The sequence below is a fragment of the Semicossyphus pulcher genome, unplaced genomic scaffold, assembly GCF_022749685.1.
Source record: "Semicossyphus pulcher isolate SPU_LCO1_2020_fin unplaced genomic scaffold, fSemPul1.0.p SCAF_3, whole genome shotgun sequence".
Classification (NCBI taxonomy): domain Eukaryota; kingdom Metazoa; phylum Chordata; class Actinopteri; order Labriformes; family Labridae; genus Semicossyphus; species Semicossyphus pulcher.
The window spans coordinates 14,881,813-14,905,367 of record NW_027211704.1 but is presented as its reverse complement, the minus strand read 5'-3'; the positions used below and the strand labels follow the sequence as shown (position 1 = coordinate 14,905,367).

Here is a 23,555-nt window from a genome sequence, read left to right as displayed (position 1 = left end):
TCGTCAAACCAGTTGAGCTGCTGTGTGAGCCGTGTCATTGTGCTATAAGGGTTGTCCTCTTTCATTAAACTGCATTATGACTGTGGTATGTGGATCCTCATGAGCGTGGGTTATAAACTGGTTTGTCGGAGTCAGAGCACAGTTTCCCAAAAACTGCAAAAGGACAGTCAGAGATGTGTTACCATAAGTTGCCAACAAATCAGCTGAGAAGTGTCGGGCCTGTGAATTGGTTCAAGGAGGAGGTTTGTTTTGAGTTAAAGCACTCTCACACAGTTTTGGACATTGACCCCTCCAGGTCAGGCTGGTTACACTGCAATAAGGAATGTAGAGCAGGAAGTGTGCACTGTGAGAGTGTGCTCAAGGTGATTTGGAGACACAGAGAGGGAGAGAGAGAGAGAGAGAGAGAGAGAGAGAGAGAGAGAGAGAGAGAGAGAGAGAGGGAGAGAGAGAGAGAGAGAGAGACTTTCTGTTGGGTTCAATTTTCACATGAGTCAGACACGTCTTAGCAACTTTAAGGTGAGCAGCTTAACAATCTGTGGAGCGGAAAACACACCTCAGAGGGATTTTACTCCCCGTGGATAACCAAACACAGTGAGTAACCAAGGTGATATTTCTGAGTGTAATTTGACATCATTTATATTGTTTCATTCATGTGATCTTTTCTTGTCTTTGGTGTTTTAAAAAGGGACTTATCAGCTCCTTGTTACGATATAAAACAAGATATCTGAGCTTGGTTAATCCAGCCAAGTCAAACAACAGAAAACTGTTGCCTGTATTACAAAGGGAAACATAGTGTTGCCGGAAAGCACCTGTATTCATTCATCCCTCTTCTCCCTCAGGTGATACCCTGACATTGACTCCAGCAGTTTGTCTTAACTCAATGACTTCTGTGCCAGTGTGCCGCTTCAGCCAGGATTTTATCAGGGCGATCTCCAACCCACAGGCATGATGGGGAAGAAAAGACGGTGGACTTGTCTAACAAGGTCTTCATGAGAGATATTTGGATAAGGCAGTGAAACCTTTGTGAGGCAGAATGTTTCCTCCTGGATGGTCCATCTGGTGTCTCTTACTGACTCTGCACATGTCCGCCTGTGGTTTGGACGTCTCTGGATATGACGGCCTTGAAGTGATTTGCTCTGAGGTACTGAAGAGCTCGCTGCTTGGATACACTGAAGTGCATTCAGTTTATGTTGACAGATTACATATTTAATTTCCTTTTAGTGCTGCCTCTGACCTTTTCATTTCCCTTTTCACTGATGAAGCGTTTTATTCTCAAACACTTAATTCAAAGGTTTATCACCACTGGCCAACTTCTCATAACAAAGAGGTGTTACACGTAGACTTATCACACTGTAGGCAAATATTGACCCTCCAGATGCATTCAGGCACATCATGTTAAACATATTTTGCCTCCTTTCAGGGCGTCTCTAACTGCACTATGGAGGATGAGATGGCTCTTACTGTGGAAGAAGACGACTCTGTGGATGTCCGAAGCCTGACGCCATATTTCAAGCTCTGCTGCAGTGACAGAGCACCGTGTACATTATGTCTGCTGATTGACACAGAGATACACATCCATGTGGATAAGGACATGGAGGACGAAAGCCACTCTGGGAATGATGAGGAGGATTACGGAGAGGAGAGTCCAATAGGTACAAACTGTAGGGATCTGGTTGGAGCACATTGATAATGATCAAAAATGACTATTCATATTGTAATTTAAAACATTTTTGATCTGGACTGAATGTTACGGGGCACCACCCTGATATCAGGGGCCGAAAACCAAAAAGGGGACATAAAAGGGCCTCTTCTGCAGGCCAAGCGAGGTCACAACTAAAGCTAGGAGGGGCAAGGTGCACTGACTTTTATGAACCACTGAGATCTTGAGTGACGTCCTGGCTGTGTTGCCTTGTGTTCCTTCAAGTCCCCTCCAAGAGAGAGAGCATATCTAGTACAGTATAGTTTTATGTATCTCACATTTGTGAGATCTGGTAGAGATTTGTTAAATGTAGTTTTCCATGTAGTTTACTTCGTAAATGTAGGCCGCTCTCTGTTTGAGCCACATGGTGATGTCCCAACAAACTGCCATGTTATTACTTGTTATTATAAGAACATACCAGATATTTTGTCTGTTGTAATCTATTCACTTAATCTAACATTAATCCTTTACGTTGCTACAGACCGCCCTTAAAGTATCATTTCACCATCCAGACAGCTCTGGATTTATTCTTCCTTTCAGTAATGCACAGAGATCAACTTAACATTATAAGGCTACTGCAAGTGGAATGTGTTGAACAACAACCAAGATATGACGCTGAGCTGGTGAAAGGTGTGTTTTGAGGTGTTGCGAAATCCTTCCCAGAAGAGTGAATCAGCAGGCTCAGAGGTTGTAAGAAGGATAAAGTGACATTATCAGTAGTTTATTGTTCTTGTACTTTTCCTAGTCCAACATTGCACAGAAAGTAGGTGGACACTTACCTAGATATGTGATGTGATATGATAACATACATGCTGTTTGTGCAGTAGGTAAAATATACCAGCTTATGGTTAAAACATGACAGTGCTTTATTGTGTGTATGGAAGTAGGCTATAGTTCAGTTTTCCCTTGTTGTTTCACTGAACTCTGAGCCCTACCTTTTTTTTCCTACTGTCTGTTGCAACAGCGTCACTGACTGTGTGCTACAACACAGCACACACCATGCCCACATGCAAGAAGGTGGAATTTACCGTCAATCAACCAGCTCTTACTCAAGCGAAGGTACTGTAGACTCCATGTACTGCAATACAAACTGTGCCCTGTCAATAGGGATGTACTGTAAGCTCACTTTGTCTTATAAACTCTCTGTTTATCTGTTTGTGTGTGTGACATCTAGGTTTCCATGGTGATTAATGAGCCAGCTGGCGTTTCCTTCAGCAGTGAAGTGACTGTTTATTCTGGTAATCAGTCACATGTAAAAACAATAACTGCTCCCTCTCTGGATGAAGGTAACGTTTGGTCATTCATAGTTAAAACTATAGAAGTAAAGACTGTCTGATTACAAACTGTATTCTCTGTCTTTAGTTTGCTCCCAGAAGCTGCATGAACGTGTAGAAGAGTGTCGAGGTAAATAATCCCCACAGTTCACGCACTTCCTTTGAGCTGTTTTGCATCTTTATGTGGAACTAAAGCCAAGTCTGTCTCCCTCCCCTCAGCGCCCAGGCTCCTCAGCGTGATTAACAAAGAGATGGATCAGGTGGAGCTGCAGTTTGTTGGCAGGAATAAGAGCCTCCCCTGTGTGTGCGTGCAGAACGAGCAGAACGGAAGATGTCAGGTCAGTGATCGTGTCAGGCCTAAGCTTGGTGGCAGGTTAAAGTAGCACCACAGCAATGTAAAAAAGTAATGTACTAATAATATCACTAAAGTTAAAGTACAGAGGGTAGTGTCTAAGAAGTACTCATTATGCAAACTTATTGTAATAATAATAATGCATTAAGTTATAAGCAGGATTTTATGTTGTATCAGCTGGTGTGGAGCTTTACTGTTGGTAGTTGATGTTGCATCGTGTTTTATATCCTTACAATGTTTATGTTGAAAATCACTTTATGGTCACTACTTTACAAGTGTAGAAGTGCAGCAATTATATTTTTATTAATTTATTAATTTTATTAGTTCCTCAATTAATAGAAAAAGTCACATCACAATCTCCCAATAGTTCACATATTGTAAAAGCATGTTTTGTCCACAGCAAGATGTTCAGTTTACAGTCAGGTTTGACCAGAAAGGGAAAATAAAAACAGTGAATGTTTCACAGTCATGCTTAAAAATGGACCCACATGATTATTGGCTTATCCTAGCTTAAATCTCAAATAACCAACTTCCTGTTAATATATTTCCTGCAGCTGTGAGACATATTTCTGTGTGAAGTGCATTGGTTGTAAAATATGCATGACACTGAAGCACTCAAGTCATGTAAAAGTACCTTCAGTAAAAGGAAAAATATTAGTTAAGTCTCCACCAATGGTTAAAAAAAAGTGTAGAAAGACAACTGTGTAGAAATACCAAAGTAAAAGTATTCTTATATGTACTTAGAATGCCAAAAGTAAAAGTATTTATTATACAGAAGCATGGACCAGTTCTGAATCATTAACTCTATAATGTATGATAATTATTTTTATATAAAAGTGTAGGGCAATTTAATGTATCAGCTGGTAAAGATTGCCCTAGTTTTAACAACTTTTTACACATTATCTATAATAAAACATTTTTATTATGTATGAATAATCGATACTACAAATTAAATAGTGATTAAAGTTATCAAAATAAAACTGTCGAGTAAAAAGTGGAATATTTGCCTCCGAAAGGATTTATAAAGTAGCATAGAATGGAATTACTGTAAATAAGTGCTACCTCACAATTCTAGTTTTTAATCTTTTATTTATGCACCCTAATCTGCAGGAGTTTCCAGATGAACTTCTGTACAGAATATGAGTAAATGTACTCAGATACTTTCTCACTCTCATGACCTATAATATGTTTAATGTTACTTTACAGAAATGGAACAGGCCGACCGTCCCACTGTATTCTGTGACCCCCTGCATGTGTTTCCAGGTACCATCATTACAGCATCATAACTCATTGCTAACACATTAACAGTTCTGTATATGTACAGAGCGATATGACTGACCTGTGTTTGTGTTTTAGATTTGGGATAAGGATGATGAAAGGTCCAGGCGCTCTCTAAGCTGCCCGTTCACTAACACAAGTGAGTCTGAAGGTCTGTCTTATAGTGTTCATTATTTCTGTCTGCTCTCAGTTTATATGTTAAATGTGACTTCACCATCAGTATGCTCATGTTTTATATGTTCGTTCCAGGTTTATTCCACAGGAACATTTGGGAGAACGTGTCAGTATCTGTGGGTAAGGGTCAAATGATCAACTACCTCACAATGCTGTCGTGGAACGTGTCTGCCCCCTGCAGGCTGGAGGGGGAAGTGTGGCCCTGTCAGAGGGAGATCGGCTGCAGGGAGGTGAAGGGCTATAGGAAACAGCTGGATAGTGGAGCATGGAGACAAAACAGCAAGGGATTGTGGGTAAGAAATGCTTTTATTTCTCCCGAAGTGTTTTAGGTTTGTAAAAAACATCATTTCCCACACTGGATTATGGTATCAAATATATATTCTGTATCAGCTTGGTTCATCCTGTACTTGAAGCTATGTTATGTAAGAAAGTGAAATATCTACTTTCTACAAAAGATAACAATATTGATAACACATTAGCTACCCTTAGACAACAGCTAGTGTTAGCATCAGCCACTTTCTAGCTAATACTGTACGTGAGACAGGAAGTAAATTCCTGGCTAACAATAAACCTTTCCTTTTGTACTGACCACCAAATAGTAAAATTAGCTTTTAGAGACTTACTTGCAAACAATAATATTAGCTAGCATATGTCTGAATGCTAAAGTTAGCTCTTTGACCATAGCTATGGGTTATCAAATTGCCAGATTTCCCTCCTGGTTTTTTCACTCGTCATTGTCTTGTCAGTTGCTGATCAATCAAAAAGTAATGAAATTGTAATGATTTGTCAGATTTTCTTATTTATAAGCCTGACAACCAGGTACACAGCAAATTAACATAATAACAGCATTTGAGCTTCCCACCCTGAGCGTGACATCAAAGGAAAATGGCCGCTGTGTGAATATGTCCAGTGGCAAGTCAGTGAGGTTTAAGACGTTAATAAGATGTACAATTGTGTCCTTTCAGGAGACAATAGGGGTGTTTGAAGACATCAACCTACAGCTCTCACCGTGTGTGATGGTAATGTATTCATCATGGTCCTCTTGTGAGTCATATATTCTTAGTTGACTGAAGTGGAATGACTCAGTCATGTTTGTCTATTTGCGCAGGTGAAGATAAAAGGAATGGGACGTCACCTGGGTCCATTCTGTTTTAACAACAGTGAGTTTGACACAGATTGAGCTGACTCTGGATGGAGCTTGACACATTTATGAGAAAATACAGCATCTGACCTATCAAGCTATTTGTGAACGGAGGTTTTGTTTTGTCCTACTTGCAGCTGACAGGTGGCGCTGGAGTCTCCTGGTTGTTGGAGTTATGATGCTGCTTTGCTTGACTATGATCATGTTCTATCTCCTGCACGGCTTCATCAAGAGTAAGTTTGATTTTACATCTTTTTGCATTCAGTATGATAAGAATAGCAGGACAAAAAGAGGAAGGGGTGTCTGGACTTTACGGTATGGAATTTGTCTCCAGAGATAAAACATGCATTGTCCAACTTGAGTTGAATTTCCTCGGGCACTTTCCACAAAGGCTCCTTTCATTTGCCTCACAGACCAAATCTTGTTTACTAGATCTGGCAATTATTCACCCACATACAGTTTGAGGAATTATACCATTGTGGCACTCAAATGTTAACTCAAATGCTTGTAGTGTGTTGCTGCTAAGCCTTCTTGTGTAACAACTTACTTTGACTTTTATAGAATGGGTGTGTAGCTGGCATCATGGCGGATTTGTCAAAGGTGAGTGCTTACTTCCTCTAATAATAAACTCATGAAAACATGAAGGAGCCACTTCTGACATTCATCCTGTTATTTTTCCTCTCTAAAGTTGGCAGAATGTGTCATGTGGTGCTGCTGAGCCCCCCAGATGTGGATGATGGTGTTCCAGAGTCAGTATGTCGTCTCGGGTCCCTGCTCTCTAACCACGGCTTCAGTGTGTGTGTGGACCAGTGGAGCAGGAAGGAGCAGTGCACTCTGGGACCTCTGCCATGGCTGCACTCCCAGCTGCTGGAGCTGAAGAGCCAGGGCGGCCGAGTAGTGCTCGTCTTGACACGGAAGGCGTTGGAGAGAGCCGAGGAATGGACCCACTGGCACAGAGAGGATATAAAGACAAAGGGGGACTACAAGGGTCTTCCTCTGATGATGTCCCCTTACTCTGACGTGTTTACAGCCTCCCTCTCCCTCATCCACGCGGACAAGCAGCTGGGCAGAGCAGGAGAGCGGTTTCTTCTGGTGAAATTTGACTCTCATCAAAGCAGCGACAAGAGTCTACCAGAGCTTCTTCAGGGTCTGCCCCTGTTCCAGCTGCCCTCAAAGACTCAGGCCCTCCTGTCTGAACTCACTGTGGGGGGTGCAGGGAGGGGAGCAGGTGGATGTGTGTAGCCAGGCTGGGAAAGGAGTGACTCAGATGGATCTGGAAAAAAGAGACCAGCAGATGGAGTCACGCTGTTAATATGTTGGAGTTTGTCGGACACACAACTGCCATGCTGGATATAATGTGGCTCTCTGCTTGTGAAGGACACTTTCATCTACACTGTGGATGAAATATACAGAGGAGGACACTAATGAAGACCAGCTAATAATACTCTACATTTTATGTTATTGTCAAGAAATGGCACTCAAAAAACAAAATTAACAGTACTTTAATCCATCTTTCAGTTATTTCCCACTTTACTTCCTTTTCAAGATTTCCTGCCCCAATCCCCTTTTTACTGGACAAGTTAAAGTTCAGTGTGTAAAATCAGGGCATTAATCCAACTGGTACTAATGGAATATTTATTAGTATGTGTTAATTGATATATTATCACCCGAATATATTAATTATTGTGTTTTCATTGCCTTAGAATAAGCTCTTTATATTTACAAAAGGAGCAGGTATCTTCCCCACTGCCTGCCACGTTGCACAGCCATGTTTCTACAGTAGCCCAGAATGGACAAACCAAATAATAGTTCTAGAGAGGGCCTTTTGCTCAATTTTCATCCACTGATAGTTCTCCTAAAAGATGGGAAAAGATAACATAAACTTTATTGACAAGTGTAATGAAGTGAAAGATACAAAATGCAAAGGACATTAATACAATTTCAGCAATGATTACAAAGAATATTCATAAAAATGATAATAAATATATACACTTTGTACACCTTTCGCTTTTGGATTGATCAGTTATTGACCAGGAAAAATACACAGAATGCTAAACTCTTATGGTGTGTATGATTAAGTGAATTTAAGAAATAAAAAAAGTAAAATTGCAATGTTTACTAATGGTAGTTGCACTTAGATAATTGCACAGAAGATTACAGCCCCTCCAGCACCCTCTGCTCAGCCTCTGCTGGATTAATAACCATCCCCACATCACGCCTCAGCACCATGGGTGCCTGAGCCTTCAGCTGCTCAGCACCCAGACTATGGAACTCCCTCCCCCCACACATAAGACAGTCAGACTCCATCACAACATTAAAACTCAAAACCCACCTGTTCAAACTGGCATATTCACTCTGACACTGTGCACGACACTTGTTTTAGGTTGATATCTGGATTTAATAATGTTTGATGATTTATTTTATGCTTTTATTCTCTGAAAGGTGACCTTGGGTGACTTGAAAGGCGCCATCAAATTAAATGTAGTATTACTATTATTATTATTATTATTACATTATAAAATGGTGATTGATAAATATATTGAGTATGCAGGGGTTCGTGTAAATATATATAAATATAATATAATATAATATATTTGTGTATAAATGTATAAATATATACTATAATAATAATGTGTATAATTGTATTGAAAATAAAATATAAGAAAACACTTGGAAGGTCTGCTACCACTGCTAGATACCACTAAATCCTTTGCACTGCACCTTTAAATAATTTACTAAACCGCCTGGGAACTGTAGTTTGTAGCAAACATTACTCAAATAATAGTTTATCTTATGCAGCAGGATGGTGTTTGAGGGAATTACTTATAATAAACTACACAGCATATGTTCATCATAATGACAGGAAATGGAAAGGATAAAGAGGCTAAACAGGGCATTGGTTAAACAGACAATACTTAATTCAGTTTTTTTTTTTTTATGGCATTTGTTGATCATTAGAAAACATTCGATTAAGACCAGAGAAAATGCGAGAAAATGTTCAACAACAAAAAAACCTACAGAGAAATTCTATTCATGTAATGTAAGACTGTCAAACGTCTTGTCTATAAATACATTAGTTTATTTTTGTCCTGGCAGATCACAGATTGTGATTGGCCAGCTCCCGGTGAAGCTTATTGGTGCAGTCTGGTGTCAGTTTGAGGACACAGAGAAGTGCTTGTTAAATATCTCATCAGATTCCGGAGGGGCGGTGCTGTGGACTGACGCCTGTTCCGCCCGCTCGGAATGTTTGGTTGATTTCCTTCATCAAACACACAAGAGTCTGGAAGTGTGAGACCGTTTGGCTGCGTTCACTCCATGTAAACTCTTCTAATGACGATACAGTTTAAACACAGTCGATGAAGTTGTAGGAGGTAGGCCAAAGAAAAACCCTAAGCTAACATATTGGTTTAGTTTTGAGTTCCACTGAAATTATTGGTGTATTGCCTGTCAGTTTCAGAGAGTTGATCTGTCAGATTGTGACGTTGAATTTTAAAACGAACGTTCAGACTCTCTTCAGTTCTATTTTGAACGTTGAAAATTTGACGAAAATTCATAAACGTGCGCATAGAATGAGACCTATATTCTAAATTGAACGCTTTTATTTTGGAAAAATATCCACTATGAAATTAATAATATGAACACTCAGAAAGTGAAACTTAATTCTAATCCAATTATTGCAGTTTACTTGATGTCCCAAGGTTCCGTTTGGTAGCTATTTTTGCAGCCATCTAGGATTTCTGACTAAATTAATTGGCATGAGGAATTGATTGAGAGTGTTCTTATCATGATTTGAACAAGTTTGGTGTATTAAAACTTGAACAATTGGAACAATGACATCTCTCTCTCTCTCTCTGTGTGTGTGTGTGTGTGTGTGTGTGTGTGTGTGTGGAGGGGTACAGAGATGACAGAGATGATGATGACAGTAGGGCTGCAACAACTAATCGATTAAATAGATTAAAATCGATTATTAAAATAGTTAAATAGACCTTAACATATGCCTGTCACGATTCAGGTTTTAAACAAAATGTTGAGGACCCAGATGTAGACTTAGAGATGATTTAATTAACAAAACAAAAGGCAAAATCCAAAACTTGGAGAGCAAGTAAAACAGAAAATAAAAGGCAAACTCCAAAACGCTTACTCAGGGGAGGCACGAAAATAATCCAGTCAAGAAACACAGTAACAAATTCACAGGAGGAAGGACAACAAAAATCCACAGGTTACAAGACAGTGAACTGGCACTGAAGGGTAGGAGCACAGACACTAAATACACACAGGGTAATCAGGGACAGGTGAGACTAATTAACACAGGTGAGCACAATGAGGGCAGGGCATACAATCTTAAAGGCGGGAAACAGAACAAAGGAAGGAAGTAAAACAAGACATGACATACAAGGGGCAAGAACTACAAAATAAAACAGGAAACACTAGAATCCAAACACAGGACTACAAAGTAAAACAGGAAATTCTCTACAAGAAATGCTCAACTACACCAAGACAGGAACACTATATACTAAATACAAAACTAAACAACAAGAACTCAAGACAAGAAGAGACAAAGTGACAAAGGAAAACAGAAAATAATATCTAAACACCAAAATACAAATCAACAACAAAACTAAAATAGAATGACTCATGACAATGCCAAATGTCCCAAAGGTGAAACTCAGCAATCTGACCCCAGCACTCCGACTTGCAGGCACAATTTAGGGAACTAGGATGTGATATTTTGGAAACCATAAACAGCTTTATCTTGTGGATCTGTTGGGACAGGTGGGAGCAAGGATGCTTCACAGGAACCTGCTGCAGGCTGCCTGGCTCTGTTGTCTGTTGGCTGCTCAAGTGCACAGCTGTACACATTCCTGCACTAAGTGTTCAGGCCCACAAAATGACCAGTGTGAGGAGTGCAGAGCAGGATGGACCCTCCACAATAACACCTGTGTAGGTACTGTATACAGAGCTCTGTGTATGAGTCTGTAGATCATCATATACCGTACATAAAACGAAGAGACTGATGACTTAATATGTTTATATCTGTTATAGACGTGGATGAGTGTGACACCGATCTGGGAATCTGTCCGACAAACAGCTACTGCTTCAATACAGAGGGTTCTTTTGAGTGCAGAGGTCAGTGCTGAAGAATTGGTGTGAAAAGCATAATATGTAAGCTACATCTGTAGAAGTAGAAATTAAACAGACATTTAAAGGAAAACTAGATAAAGTTTAAGTTTATTACTATAGAATATACACATTTGAATACCTTTTAAAGCTATGAAGAATACCGTTCAGTTTGTAAATGAAGAAATTAAACTGTAACTCTTCCCTCAGACTGTGACCCGGCCTGTGTGAGCTGTATGGGCAGTGGACCAGCACGCTGCAGGAAATGTGCCTCTGGGTACTCACTGACAGGGTCCAAGTGTTTGGGTAAAATGAGAATATTTTTTAAGTATAACTGAATTAGCAGTTCGATGCGATGGATTACATATTGCACCTCTCTTCCTGTTGCTCAGATATAGATGAATGCAGTGACAGGGTGCTGGCCTGTCCTGGTCTGGATGAAATCTGTGCCAACACAGAGGGCTCGTTCCGCTGTGACTGTGCGGAAGGATTGATCCGTAAAGACAAACTGTGCGTGAGGAAGCAGCAGCCCAGTAAGTTTCATTCAGATATTCTTAAACATAATTACATGATCACAAAGCCTCACTGCAGCCTCTCACATGTCTGTCCCCCTGTGCAGGTGTTCAGGAGAAAGGTCTCTTTGAGGACATCCAGGATGATGAGGTGGAGGTGCTGCAGCAGATGTTCTTCGGGGTGGTGCTTTGTGCTCTGGCCACGCTGGCTGCTAAGGGAGACATGGTCTACACATCTGTATTCATGGGAGCGGTGGCAGCCATGGCAGGTTACTGGCTCTCTGACCGGGGAGACCGTTTGTTAGACAACTTCCTGAAGGGGCGTTAATATGGCAGATGCACAAATGCATGGCCTACTGCTCAGCAAGGCCTCACATGATCACAGTTCAGACAAATCATTCAAAGCCTGCGAGGGCAATGTCAGTTATTGATAAGAGACATTATGATTGCTATATTGTTCAACAAATGCTGAACCACCATAAAAATAGTGTACAATTCTCAAGTATAAATACTTTGTTTAGGATAAGACATGCTTTCTTTCATACTTGAAAATAAAATTCTGTCTGAAGAAGTGACAAATCAAATGACAGTTCTTTTTTGTGACGATCCTCACAGAGCAGAGGTTGCTTGTCAGACTTGCTTTGTTGCTTTGAAAGCTGAAAAAATTACACTTAGTGATGAAGACTCTGAGATGCAGTTGAAAGGCGTCATCAAGCTCACAATAAAGGTTTAAAAGGGAGAAAGAAATCCTTTGGAAATTTTCTATCAACTCCAGCTGTTACATTTTCAGTGTTCTTCATTGTATTGCCATCAAGCCACTACCTTGTTCTGCCACTTGGAGCCACCAGCACACGACTTTGCCAAAAGTAGTTGATCCAAGAATTTACAGCTTGCATGAATGTATGAACATGTAAACTGTAAATTAAATTTGCTTCTTAAACTGAATTTGCTCTCTTTATAGCAGGCAGTATAAAGCTTGTACAATGTAAGTACATGCTAACATTTCTCATGTAAAAACCCTTCTCCCTATGTGCATATTTATTTGTATGCAAGTATGATTGTAAAGCACTGAACTAAATACACCCACCGTTCCTCTTTAATCATTCTGCAGGGGGCTGCATTTGTGAACAAATATGTAAAAGAATCAAACATGCACAAAGTGAAAGGTAGAACGTTTTTTGAAAAGGTTATCAAATCAACTTTTGCTTTTAAACACATGGTGTGAAACTACGTGATATATTTGAGTGTGTTTGTTTACACTCCACAACAGTATCCATCATCTACACCGCTTATCCTGGTCAGGGTCACAGGGGGCTGGAGCTGATCCCAGCTGTCATTGGGCGAGAGGCGGGGTACAACCTGGACTGATCGCCAGTCAGTCACAGGGCTGTGAGACAGACAACCTTTCACGTTCACACTTAGGGGCAATTTCAGAGTCGCCGGTTAACCTAATAAGCATGCCTTTGGACTGTGGGAGGAAGCCGGAGTACCCAGGGAGAAGATGCAAACTCCACATCGAAAGGCCCCTTCGACCGAACCAGGACTCAAACCAGGAACCTTCTAGCTGTGAGGCGACAGCGCTAACCACTGCATCACCGTGCAGCCCACAACAGTATCATACAATGCATTTAAGTTCTATGATTCTATTAGTACAAGACGCTGGATTCAGCTATTAACATCTAAGCGGTTTAAAGCCTGAGTAGAAAAGTACACACAGAGACAGAAAGAAAGTCACCTTTATTTGATGGATATAAACAAGCTGGCCAACACTCAATAGTAATATTCTGATACAGCACATACAATAGCAAACGGGGGCACTGAGGACAGCCTCCTAGGTTTAAAAAAACAAGAAACATCACAGAGTATCCATGCTTCATTCAAAACTTTGACTCAGTCTCGCTTTTTTTTCTCCAGGGACTTCTTCTGATAAAGTTTTTTTAAATAGATTATTCTCTTGTGCATTCGTAACACACACACACACACACACACACACATACTGGCAAACACACCCATAAAGGCAGCTATGCACGCGCACACACACACACACACACACACACACACACACACGCGCACCCCTCTTTTCTGAATACATTTACACAAGCAACCCCAAGAAACATGCTGCACTCTCACAAAACTGCACAGGCTGTCTACTAATGGGACACAGTAAGTGAGACACACATCACTCTCAAACACAACATCACACCGTCACAATGCACGATGCAGATGCAATTAATGAGTGAGGAATGATGCATCATGGGAGATTAGCTCACGTTCACACGGGTTATCATTCAGCATGCTGGACACTCACATTTAACTTGTTCCTAGGTTTTTACTGTACAGCTCAAAACATTTACTTATACAAATAGTACAGTCTCAAACTGGCATATTCAAGAAGCGGAAACAATATAAAAATAAAGCAAATCAAATAAGAAAAATAAATCATAAAAAAGTAAACAATATTTGTTCGGTCAAACAAAAAGGTTTCTGGCATTGGTCACAGTGATTTGTTTAATCCAAAGTTTTTAGCAACGTACAACAAAAGAAAAAAACCTGAATAACAACAATAAAGTGAAATTGTTTGTTAGGCTTTTCATACTTTTATCAAAGGCGTTTGGATTACTCTTTCTACACGGCTGCTTCCAGGCACAGATGCAGACATGACTTTTTGACTGCACCTCACACTGAGTGCGGTGTCAGTCGCTCACAGCCAGGATTAGTCTTCAGTCTAAGCCCAGGAAAGCAGCCCCCAGCCTCTATAAGCCTCTGTATCTCCTAAACCTTTCTGACACAACGGTAGAGAAATCGTTCTGCATAGAGAACAGGAGATTATCCTTACATCACCGCTTCCAGTTGGCACATTATGTATAAATCAGCATGCATGGGCACAATTGAAATGTATCATGTTTTCTACCATGTAAATCATATATGGTATTTCATGGTAGGAGAACCCCCTACTTCAAGTATTCAGTAGATAAGGACCTGAAAATGGAGGATTCATACTCCGCCCCCCTGATGGTGAAGTGAGAGGATTTTTTTGCTCCTCCTACCGTTTGCATTGTCGTCCCTTTTATTTATTTTTTTAAAAGAAAAATCTAATCAGGATCTTTCTTTGTAAACACAAACACCACACCGTTCTGATTCTTGGTCAGTGACAGGAGCTGTAGAGGTGGATGTGTGGAGGAGACACGTGGAAGATGATGCATGGATCACCTCAGATCCCGGGAAGGATGGGAAAGACGTTTATATATAACAATCAACACTTGGCCATACACGGGAGACACACAGGCACCATAAGGGGAGGGAGAGGAAGTGGGGAGAGTAACAGTCTAATTCAATTTTCCACTACACTGTAACAATGTGTGTTGGTTTTTTTCTACCTAATCAGCTGTCACAGTCACATACGTCACCACTTCTGTTCACAAGACGACGACGACGACGACAAACAGGCGAAAGAAATGCATCCCGACAGAGTCACTCAAACCTCCACGTGGATGTTGATGGTGATAGTCCTCACTCACAAGTGCAAGTTTCTGACTGCTGAGTGCAGCAGACGTAATCTCATTGCTACTTATGTGAGCTGCAAAAGTCTTTATTTTCTTATTCTAAGCTGTCACCACAAGCAAATGGTCTTCAACTGAATGTTTTCACATTAAGAGAGGAATGTAATAATGTCAGCTTTTCCAGCCTTCTACATAGATTTGGATAAACTTCTCTATTTCTCATAAACCGCTCTAAAGCTCTTAACATTTTTTTTTTCTTCTGGGCTGTCCTGTGTCTTCAGACAGGGAATGTTACGTGCTGCTGAGGGGCTTTCTCACAATGTACAAATCAGAGGAAAATCACACCGCTCAACGCTCGGAATAAAACATCTCTCTGACCTCCAGCCAGTTAGAAAAATAACCATGAAGAAAAAACATATATATATATATATTATCTTTGTCAGTTTGAAACGATTTTCTGACCACGTATAGACACACTCTATAGATTTCTCTCTATATGTATAATATATGCATATCTATCATATATGTGTACAGTTTTTACGAGGCACAGGCCACCTTGTTGAGAAGGAGAAAACAAGTCACTATGTTGGGGGAGCTCACACAGACTACTGCTGGAAGAGGAGGATTACAGGGAGAGGGGAGCAGGAGTGTACTGTAGGTCAGAGACTGGGCCGTCAATGGTACAAATAGACCTGCAGGGGAAACATCTATTGAACAACGCCTCCACTTCCAAGCCTATAATGGTGTTTATAGTAGCAGTAGTCCCCCAAGGTCGAATCATATGTACAAAGCTGACTTTTACAGTTTTTTTTAAAGCCTGTTGTTGGCTCGGTCCCTCAGCTGTAAAAGGACTAAAAGATGCTCTTGACCAGGTCTTCTGACACCATTAAGTTTGAGCACCAGCAGAAGCACCATTAGTAAAAATTCCTGCAACACGGAGGAGGTGCATAGGTGCATAGACTCAGAACCTCAAAATAATCGGACTGATGAGTATCCTCTGACCGCTCTCTGGCCGCTCTGATTGGATGGTTAATTACACTTTGATTGACAAATTTGAGTAAGAATGGGGAAAGAAAAACGCATTCACTCTACGTTAACACCTGCATAGATTGATTATTTTTTGACTACTTCTGATTTAAAATGAGGTAACATGAAGAAACACCAATGGCAGCCACAGCCTTAAGGCTAAAACACGCCCGAGAAGTGGAGGGCCCTGCGCATGCAGCCAAGGAAACCCCGATGCTGCAGGCAAGGCCAAAGGCGGACTATCTGTAAACTCGAAGCTCTTCCTTTTTGCCAACCAGAAATGACAACAGAAATCACTCAAATGTGGGGTGTGTGCAACATGCTATACTAAAGCCAGTGAAGAGACACTACATCACTTCCCTAGAAATAGACAGTGGGCGTGACATGTATAAAGGTTATAAAAGAGGTCACTGTGTGCCACAAAGGGTAAAAGAGCTCATGGACACGATCAGATGACTAAAACAACAGACGAAACTCCAGGTAGAGGGGTCAGATGTCACCAGGTGGGTCAGCAGGGCAGTGAGGATCAAGAAACCATGACAGAGTCAGTTTGTGGGGGAGTCAACCAGAGCGAGAGGAGTCAGTCCGGCAGGCGAAGCAGACACCAAGACAACCATGATCTTGAAGCAGTCAATGGAAGAAGGATGAAGAACGAATACTGAGCTGGCAGACAGCCGTGAGAACTGCTGGGAGGACGAAGAGGGCGTCGTTGGCCTGAGGAGGTGCAGCGTCCGGCAGGTGACAGGCAGGAGAGGTGAGCTCTGTGAGACCTCTGATGCTGGGCGGCCATGTTGGTCACATGAAATCTGGCACAGAGAACATGTGACTCTCCATCTGATTCAGTCCTGTATCTGTGATCTGTTGATGAAGTCACTCCTGATCACACAAAGAAGAGGTCCTAGGTCACCTTAGACAGGAAATGAAGAACAAAGTGTAAGTGTGGAAATGTAGCTGAATAAATTAATTTATTTGTTATTCTAAATGATGTGCGCCCGGGTGTGTGAGATCACCTGCTCAGCTGTCAGTCTCCCTGCATGACCTGCACACCTGAGTGCCCCCTCCTCTCCCCCAGAAGATAAACAAAGGTCCCAATGCGGAGTGTTGACTGAGTGGAGGTAATAAATGTTTGGTCGGGTGGTGTTTCAACATCATGGCTTGGCTGTGCTCCTCCAGTAGTGACTGAATCATCTGAATGTGAGAGAAATGCAAAAATCCAGACATCATGCAGCTGCTTTTGTTGTTGCTGTAACATGGCAGGCAGAGAGGAAACTGTGAATCATAACAATAGTAAAAGTTAATTTATCTTACCCCTCAAAACAACATCAGAGCTTTGGTTGTCATAGCAAGGATTATGCCCAAATGCCCTCGTCGTCATCCTGTTGTTGGCAGTGAAACAGGAAGTGGAGTAAGAACGAGTTTTCAATGTTTCACAGTAAAAGCAACAAGAATGCATTAAAAGTGATAAGTAGTTAAAGTACAGCTTCAATAATTTAACATTGCTATATCTTGAATTGTGTGGATTTGAATCATCACATAAAGAAAATGTTTTTTTACCCTAAGTGGTTTCTGCAGCTCCCTTAAGGTACCCTACGGAGAGGCAAACTGCTCAAAATGTGTTCAGTTCTCTCAATATTTTTTCACCATTTTCTTTCAAAGACGTTTCACCACAAAGCAAATAAGATGATATTTACATTAGCTTCCTCTTTCTTATTAGTTTTGAAATAATCAACACATATACAAAAAAAAATGTCACCAATTTAGGAACCCTGCAACCTGAAACAACTGAAAGGTTTACAGCAGCAGAACATAGCATGTGTTTGGCGTCTCGGCTCCGACCTCATCCCTCCTTGCAGATTTATTTTAGTGATGAGATAATATTTTAGGTGGAGCCTGCAGGTGGATGCTGGGGTAGTGTTGGTGGGTCTGAAAGTACGAGTGGAGTGCTGGTGCAGTGGTGGCAATGACAGAGCAGAGTTAGGGCCCGATCAGACAGAACACGTTTTGCAGGCTGTAAAACACACGGCGCACCGCACTGCCCTTCTGTTGAAGCCTTAGGTTAAAAAAAGAGCAGCTCGCTGCGCCTTTTTTTTTTTTTTTTTTTTTTGTTGTTGTTAAGGCAACCACCAAATCATGAGCTGTCATTAACCTAAACGTTATATATATATTTTTTTGGGGCTTTTTGCCTTTAATTGATAGAACAGCTGAAGATAGCCAGGAAGTGTTGGGAGGAGAGAGTGGGAGAAGACATGCACCAAATGATCGGCAGACCAGGAGTCGAACCTGCGATTAGTGCGACGAGGACTGTAGCCTCTGTAGATGGGGCGCCTGCTCTACCAACTGAGCTAAACCAGCGCCCCACCTAACCATTATATTGTGACAGAAGGCCCGCCTCTCCTTTCTTCCAGTTGGACAATGAGAAAAAACGACCATGACGTCGGGCGCTTTTCTGCTTTGAGTTTAAGTTTTTTCAACGCGAGGCGTTCAGAGCTTTTCCTCAAAAACACGAGGCGAACAGAACGGAAAAATGCGGGGCGCACAGCAAAGCAAAAGCAGCGTGCAAAAAGCGGCCCTCTCATTGAAAACAACTACAAAAAAGGCCCCAGCTGCTAAAACGCGCTCTGTCTGATCGGGCCCAAAGAGACCGGAGATCTTGCAGCTTAAATAGATCGCCAAAATGTGAGGAAGTGTTTGTCAGGTGATTGTGGAGAATGATGCACAGTTTGCCTGCCTGAACTAGCTCGCAGGTGCTGCTCCATTTATGATTTGTGTGTGTTTTTAGAAATATCAACTCTGAGCAAGAGATGGAGAGATTTTTCATCGTAAAGAGAGCTCAAAGAAACGCTGATATTCCTCCGTCCTAAATAAAGTCTGAGACGACTGAAGCTCTGCAGACCAAAAGGACTCAAACCAGACTGCACATTGTTACATGGTTTGGCTATCGTACTTAGTGGTGGACTGTAATTTTCTAGAAGCTTGAAGTGTTAATAAGATTAAAGTGATTCATGTATTGGAAGGAACTTAGGAAATAAGAAATAATATGGGAGACATGTTACCTGGTCCTGGTTGGGGCGGTGACCAGCATGTGGGGGTCCTCGGGCCGGCCCTCCACGATGATGGGGCGACGGGTGACGTGGATGCTGGGCGTGGTGCGGGTGCTGTGGGTGCTGAGGGTGTTGAGGATGTTGGGGATGTGGATGTTGAGGATGTGGTCCCTGTTGTGGAGGGCCGTGTGGGTGCTGAGGGTGAGGGTGCTGCTGCGGAGGATGTCCATGTGGGTGCTGCGGAGGATGCTGTGGGTGCTGTTGGTGAGGGTGTTGGGGCTGTGGGGGGCGTGGGTGCTGTTGATGCTGGGGAGGCGGTTGGGGGTGCTGAGGGTGCTGCTGGGGGTGCTGTTGGTGAGCTGGGTGAGGGTACTGGGGTTGTGGCTGCTGCGGGTGTGGGTGCTGCGGGGGAGCCTGTTGGTGCTGTGGGTGCTGCGGGTGCTGGGGATGCATGGTGTGTGGATATGGAGTCTGCTGGGCATGGGAAGCGTGGGGGGTGTGGGGGGTGTGGGGGGCGTGGGGGGCGTGGGGGTATTGGGGCTGGGGCTGAGGCTGGGCGTGGGGGGGCTGAGGCTGGGGGTGGTGAGGACCGTGTGGGTGATATTGCTCGTCTTCGTAGTTGTCGGCTATCAGCTTCATTCTGCTCTGTGTCTGTAGAGATGAAACATGACAGGACAAAGCACACTGTTAGTGTATATAAAGATGGGAAACAATTAGCCTAGCTTAGCATAAAGCTTCAAAACAGGGTGAAACAACCATCCTAGCTCTTCCCAAAGGTTTCCACTTTCTAGTATCTCTACAAAAACTAAACAGTAGTTAAAGCTGGAACTTTTTCAAGCTGTTGCGATGACTTTCTGCAGTCCCTGTTGTTTAATTCGAAATCTAAGTTACTCGATTTTTATACCAAGCTTTATGTCAACTGTATTTTACTTTTTATTGTAATACGTATTTCTGCATCTTTTTCCACACAGGTGGGGAAAACCGGCTTCCACAGATGACTTCATCTGACTCCTGTCGGGCAGACACTTTACAAACCCAGACAAACCTCCACACATGGGATAAGATTGAAACACCTTCCTGCCCCCAGTGTGCTGGGAGAGGTTCCCTTCAATATCTCCTCAGCTGCTACTCCAATGCTTAGCTGAGGGACGCTACCACTGGTACCCTGCATCATGGCACGTCTAAGAGATGTATCTTTAGCCTGTTATACACTGCCAGTTCAAGGCAGGATTATTACGCCTCTACCTCTACCTGGAACGCTGTGTAAAAACACACACTGGGGCGGCTTAATGCCGGCGTTGCTTGGTCCAATGTCAAATGGCAAAGGCTGCATGACGGCGGAGCAAACCTGCTGACCGAATTCCTGATGCATAGCTCATACCAGAGCTATAGACAGCTATTAAATTTAAGTGAGTAAAAAAATGAACTTTAGGCCAGACTTGGACAGCTGCATGACTTTACTAACTTGAGACTCTTTGAAGACCTGATATGACTTGAGGCCTGAAAGCAAAAACATTAAGGACTCAGGTTTTGACCGGGTGAACACACCCTGAATAATTACACTATTAGGCCCATGAGTAGATTTGACCTCTGCTTTCAAAGGAAATATCAAAGCTCAAATGAGATGTCATGTTAATGGCCAGAGATGAGTTGAAATTTACTTGCAATTTGCTAAGTAAAGTCTATAACTTGACTTTGATCAATTTGCTAATGAAAGTGTGTAACTTGATTTGGAGCAGTGTTGAATGACTCGAGCCTTGACCCGCCCAAAACACACATAAAAGTCTGTGACTCATTCTGCAAACCGAGAGGCTACAGTCGGGAAAAAGGCCAAAACTGAAGCGGCACAGAGGACCCGTTGGCATGCATGTGCTCCTCTCTGTAGATGAAATGGAAAAAATGGCTAGTTGCCTTCTGCAGCTCTATTTTTCATTTCGATTAATGTTGCCTTGGCAACCAGCAACAGTGCAGACTGCATATTCTTTGACATTGTGCTGCAGTACTAACGTGTTGTTTGAGCTGGTGCATCAGTTTGTCCCGCTCCCTCTTGAGAGCGAGCACCTCCTCCTGGGTCTTCTTCTTATTGGAGGCAGACAGTTCCAGCAGTGCAATGTTCGCATCTTTCTCACTGATGGCTGCCAGCAGAGCTTGTTGCCTAAAAGAAAAAACAATTTGCCATCAGCACTTACAAAGTTTGATAAATAAACATCATTACATAAACGGTACATAAGTTAGCCCTTCCATGGAGAGCTTGAAGCTAAAAACTGTAAATCAAACTGCATCAGCGTCAAATGCTGTTTAAGCGCAAGTTAAACTGCTTGTGCCCAGGGTCCAGCTTCATGATGATTGATGACGAAAGTCAGGAAACTCTCCTCTAAAGACTGGTGTAGAATAAGCTTTAACACTCAGCCAACAAATACACTTATTCACTGTCTTGCTGACAGTTAGATAAAAAGACTGACTCACTCTCATTTCTGTCTGTTTCATCTAAAGCCACAGCTATCCGCAAGTTAGCTTAGCACAAGGACTTTACACGAGGGGAAACAGGTTTTTTGTCAGGTCTGCATAAAGACTGCTATGCAATAAAAACAACGTGAATTTTATGGGGGTTATTTTATTTATTTTTTGTTATTAAAGTTATCATTTATATAAAGATACAAAGTGACAGTGTCATAACTTTGAGTAACAAGGCCCGTTATACTGTAAATTTGCACATACAAAACAGCCAAAACAAACAAACATTAAGCAATTACAGCAATTTAACCAGATCCTCACAGTGTCCCAGATATGAGTGAGAAAACAGTCCCATGACCTCTTAAAGATCTCCCCTTCATCGTTGGTTCAACCTATCTGTTCATATGATTTTATTTCTAACATAAATTCCTTCAATTTTTTAAGATCCAGAGAAGTTGGACAATTTTGTTTGATCTCCAAGTATGCATAGTCTTGCTGATAGAGGTATTTTTAAACCTGTGCATTTCCCTATATATTCTAATACCCCAAAATGGGTAAACAAGTTTACACTGCAAAATTGCGGTCCTGTTTCCGTCTGACATTTCCAACATATTATTGGTCAGTAAGCCCATCCTGTGGAGCTTACAAGGTGTGAAATACAGTCTGTGTATTAACTTAGACTGAGTACATTTCAACCTAGCCTCCAAGTAATTCCAACCATTCCTAATATCACAACCCAGGGTCCTACTTCCAAATGATCCTCATTTTTTGTAGCCCGTTAAAGTCTTCGTAAGTATAGCTGCCCTGTGCGCTATACCAGGTAATTCCAAATCCTCCATTACTGGATTCTTGCCCTGATTGAATTGACCCTTAATGTTACAGTCTCTAATGTGTAAGTACTTCCAGAAATTACCCTTACTTTCCGGATGACTTTTTTTTACAAGCTCAGAAAAAGACATAAAAACTCCATCCAAGTACATCCATCACTTCCCTTTGATATCCCTTTTAAAAACCACTGATTCCAGTAAACAGAGCTTTTCCCAATACAGATGGCTGGACTGTGCCTTTGACAGGCATATGATTGTCTTATGTGCTGTGGGGGTTATTTTTATGTGCGGGGATATTTCTTGGCCAGACAACAGTGACCACCCAAAGAGCATATCTCAAATTATTTCTTTAGGTCCATTTTAAATCATCCTCTGAGAACTGATGAGATACATATTGAACCAACAAGCAAACTATGGATGTGTAAATACTGACAGGACTTTAAACTAGGTATCTTTAACTATTTTGGCAGGTAGTTTGGAAAGAATCAAATCTGTGCCTTAACCAGCGACACATAAAAGACAGGTGTAATTGTGTGCTGTGTTTTTGAGCCAAAAAATCAAAGGTCATGACGGCACTTACTTCATCTCCAGGATCTCCTCCAGCTGTTTCCTGCGCTCCTGTCTCATGTTGGTGAGGTGGGAGTCCCTCTCCTGCAGCGACTGCTGGGTGGAGGAGAGACGCTGCTTGGTGGAATCCAGCTCCTGCCTCGTCCTTTCCAGCGTGTTCATCAGCTCCTCCAACTGATGTGGGGACACACACCAAAACGTGTAAATAAGATAGATAGACATGTGGACACTTTTTATTTGGATGTGGACTATTAATTTATGATGGGCGGACAAAAATACTGGAAACTTAAGGGTGAATCCTCACCTTTACGTGGTGGCCACCGTCCATGGTGCTGTCCTTACGAGGGTCTTGTCCTAAACCTTTCTTGTCCCCTTGAGGTCCCAGTTTGATGTTTGGACCCTTCTTTGTCTGGTCTTTACCTCCTTGTCTGTAAAATCACAAAACTTTAAGAGCGATCTTGTGCAGATCATTTATATGTAACATTTTTCTAATTGCAAAGTGCATTCTTTGGGGAAAAGGTATTAAATAGGAGGTTAGTAGATATGTGAGTAGGGTACAAAATATACCCATATATCACAACATACAACGTGA

The 23,555-nt window shown here is 41.9% G+C and overlaps 3 protein-coding genes across 7 annotated transcripts in view; 2 read left to right on the top strand and 1 right to left on the bottom strand.

Moving 5' to 3' along the window:
- Window positions 1–486: 486 nt before the first annotated feature.
- Window positions 487–8,534, top strand: il17rc (interleukin 17 receptor C). The gene is made up of 15 exons (XM_069679076.1): window positions 487–591; window positions 840–1,141; window positions 1,421–1,652; window positions 2,664–2,758; window positions 2,874–2,985; window positions 3,062–3,103; window positions 3,193–3,311; window positions 4,532–4,588; window positions 4,682–4,742; window positions 4,853–5,070; window positions 5,743–5,796; window positions 5,886–5,937; window positions 6,056–6,151; window positions 6,480–6,518; window positions 6,607–8,534. Exons 2-15 carry the CDS (start codon window positions 1,034–1,036, stop codon window positions 7,158–7,160), a joined length of 1,839 nt encoding a protein of 612 aa, XP_069535177.1. The 5' UTR covers window positions 487–591; window positions 840–1,033; the 3' UTR covers window positions 7,161–8,534.
- A 676-nt stretch (window positions 8,535–9,210) lies between these two features.
- LOC138606521 (protein disulfide isomerase CRELD1) lies at window positions 9,211–12,118 on the top strand. Its single transcript, XM_069678985.1, has 6 exons — window positions 9,211–9,289; window positions 10,692–10,863; window positions 10,962–11,045; window positions 11,247–11,342; window positions 11,429–11,569; window positions 11,656–12,118. Exons 2-6 carry the CDS (start codon window positions 10,704–10,706, stop codon window positions 11,874–11,876), a joined length of 702 nt encoding a protein of 233 aa, XP_069535086.1. The 5' UTR covers window positions 9,211–9,289; window positions 10,692–10,703; the 3' UTR covers window positions 11,877–12,118.
- A 5,056-nt stretch (window positions 12,119–17,174) lies between these two features.
- erc2 (ELKS/RAB6-interacting/CAST family member 2) overlaps window positions 17,175–23,555 on the bottom strand; it is a 39,951-nt gene continuing 33,570 nt past the window's right edge. For 3 of the 5 annotated variants that reach the window (XM_069677693.1, XM_069677696.1, XM_069677695.1), the window contains 7 exons: window positions 23,268–23,391; window positions 22,977–23,137; window positions 21,123–21,270; window positions 19,128–19,766; window positions 17,629–17,661; window positions 17,383–17,450; window positions 17,175–17,262 (listed from right to left, as the gene is read on the bottom strand). In XM_069677693.1, coding sequence (XP_069533794.1) covers window positions 17,424–17,450; window positions 17,629–17,661; window positions 19,128–19,766; window positions 21,123–21,270; window positions 22,977–23,137; window positions 23,268–23,391 — 1,132 coding nt within the window. In that variant the 3' untranslated portion in view covers window positions 17,175–17,262; window positions 17,383–17,423. The remainder of the gene's footprint in view (window positions 17,263–17,382; window positions 17,451–17,628; window positions 17,662–19,127; window positions 19,767–21,122; window positions 21,271–22,976; window positions 23,138–23,267; window positions 23,392–23,555) is intronic. The other 2 variants (XM_069677694.1, XM_069677697.1) reach the window with 1 other exon arrangement.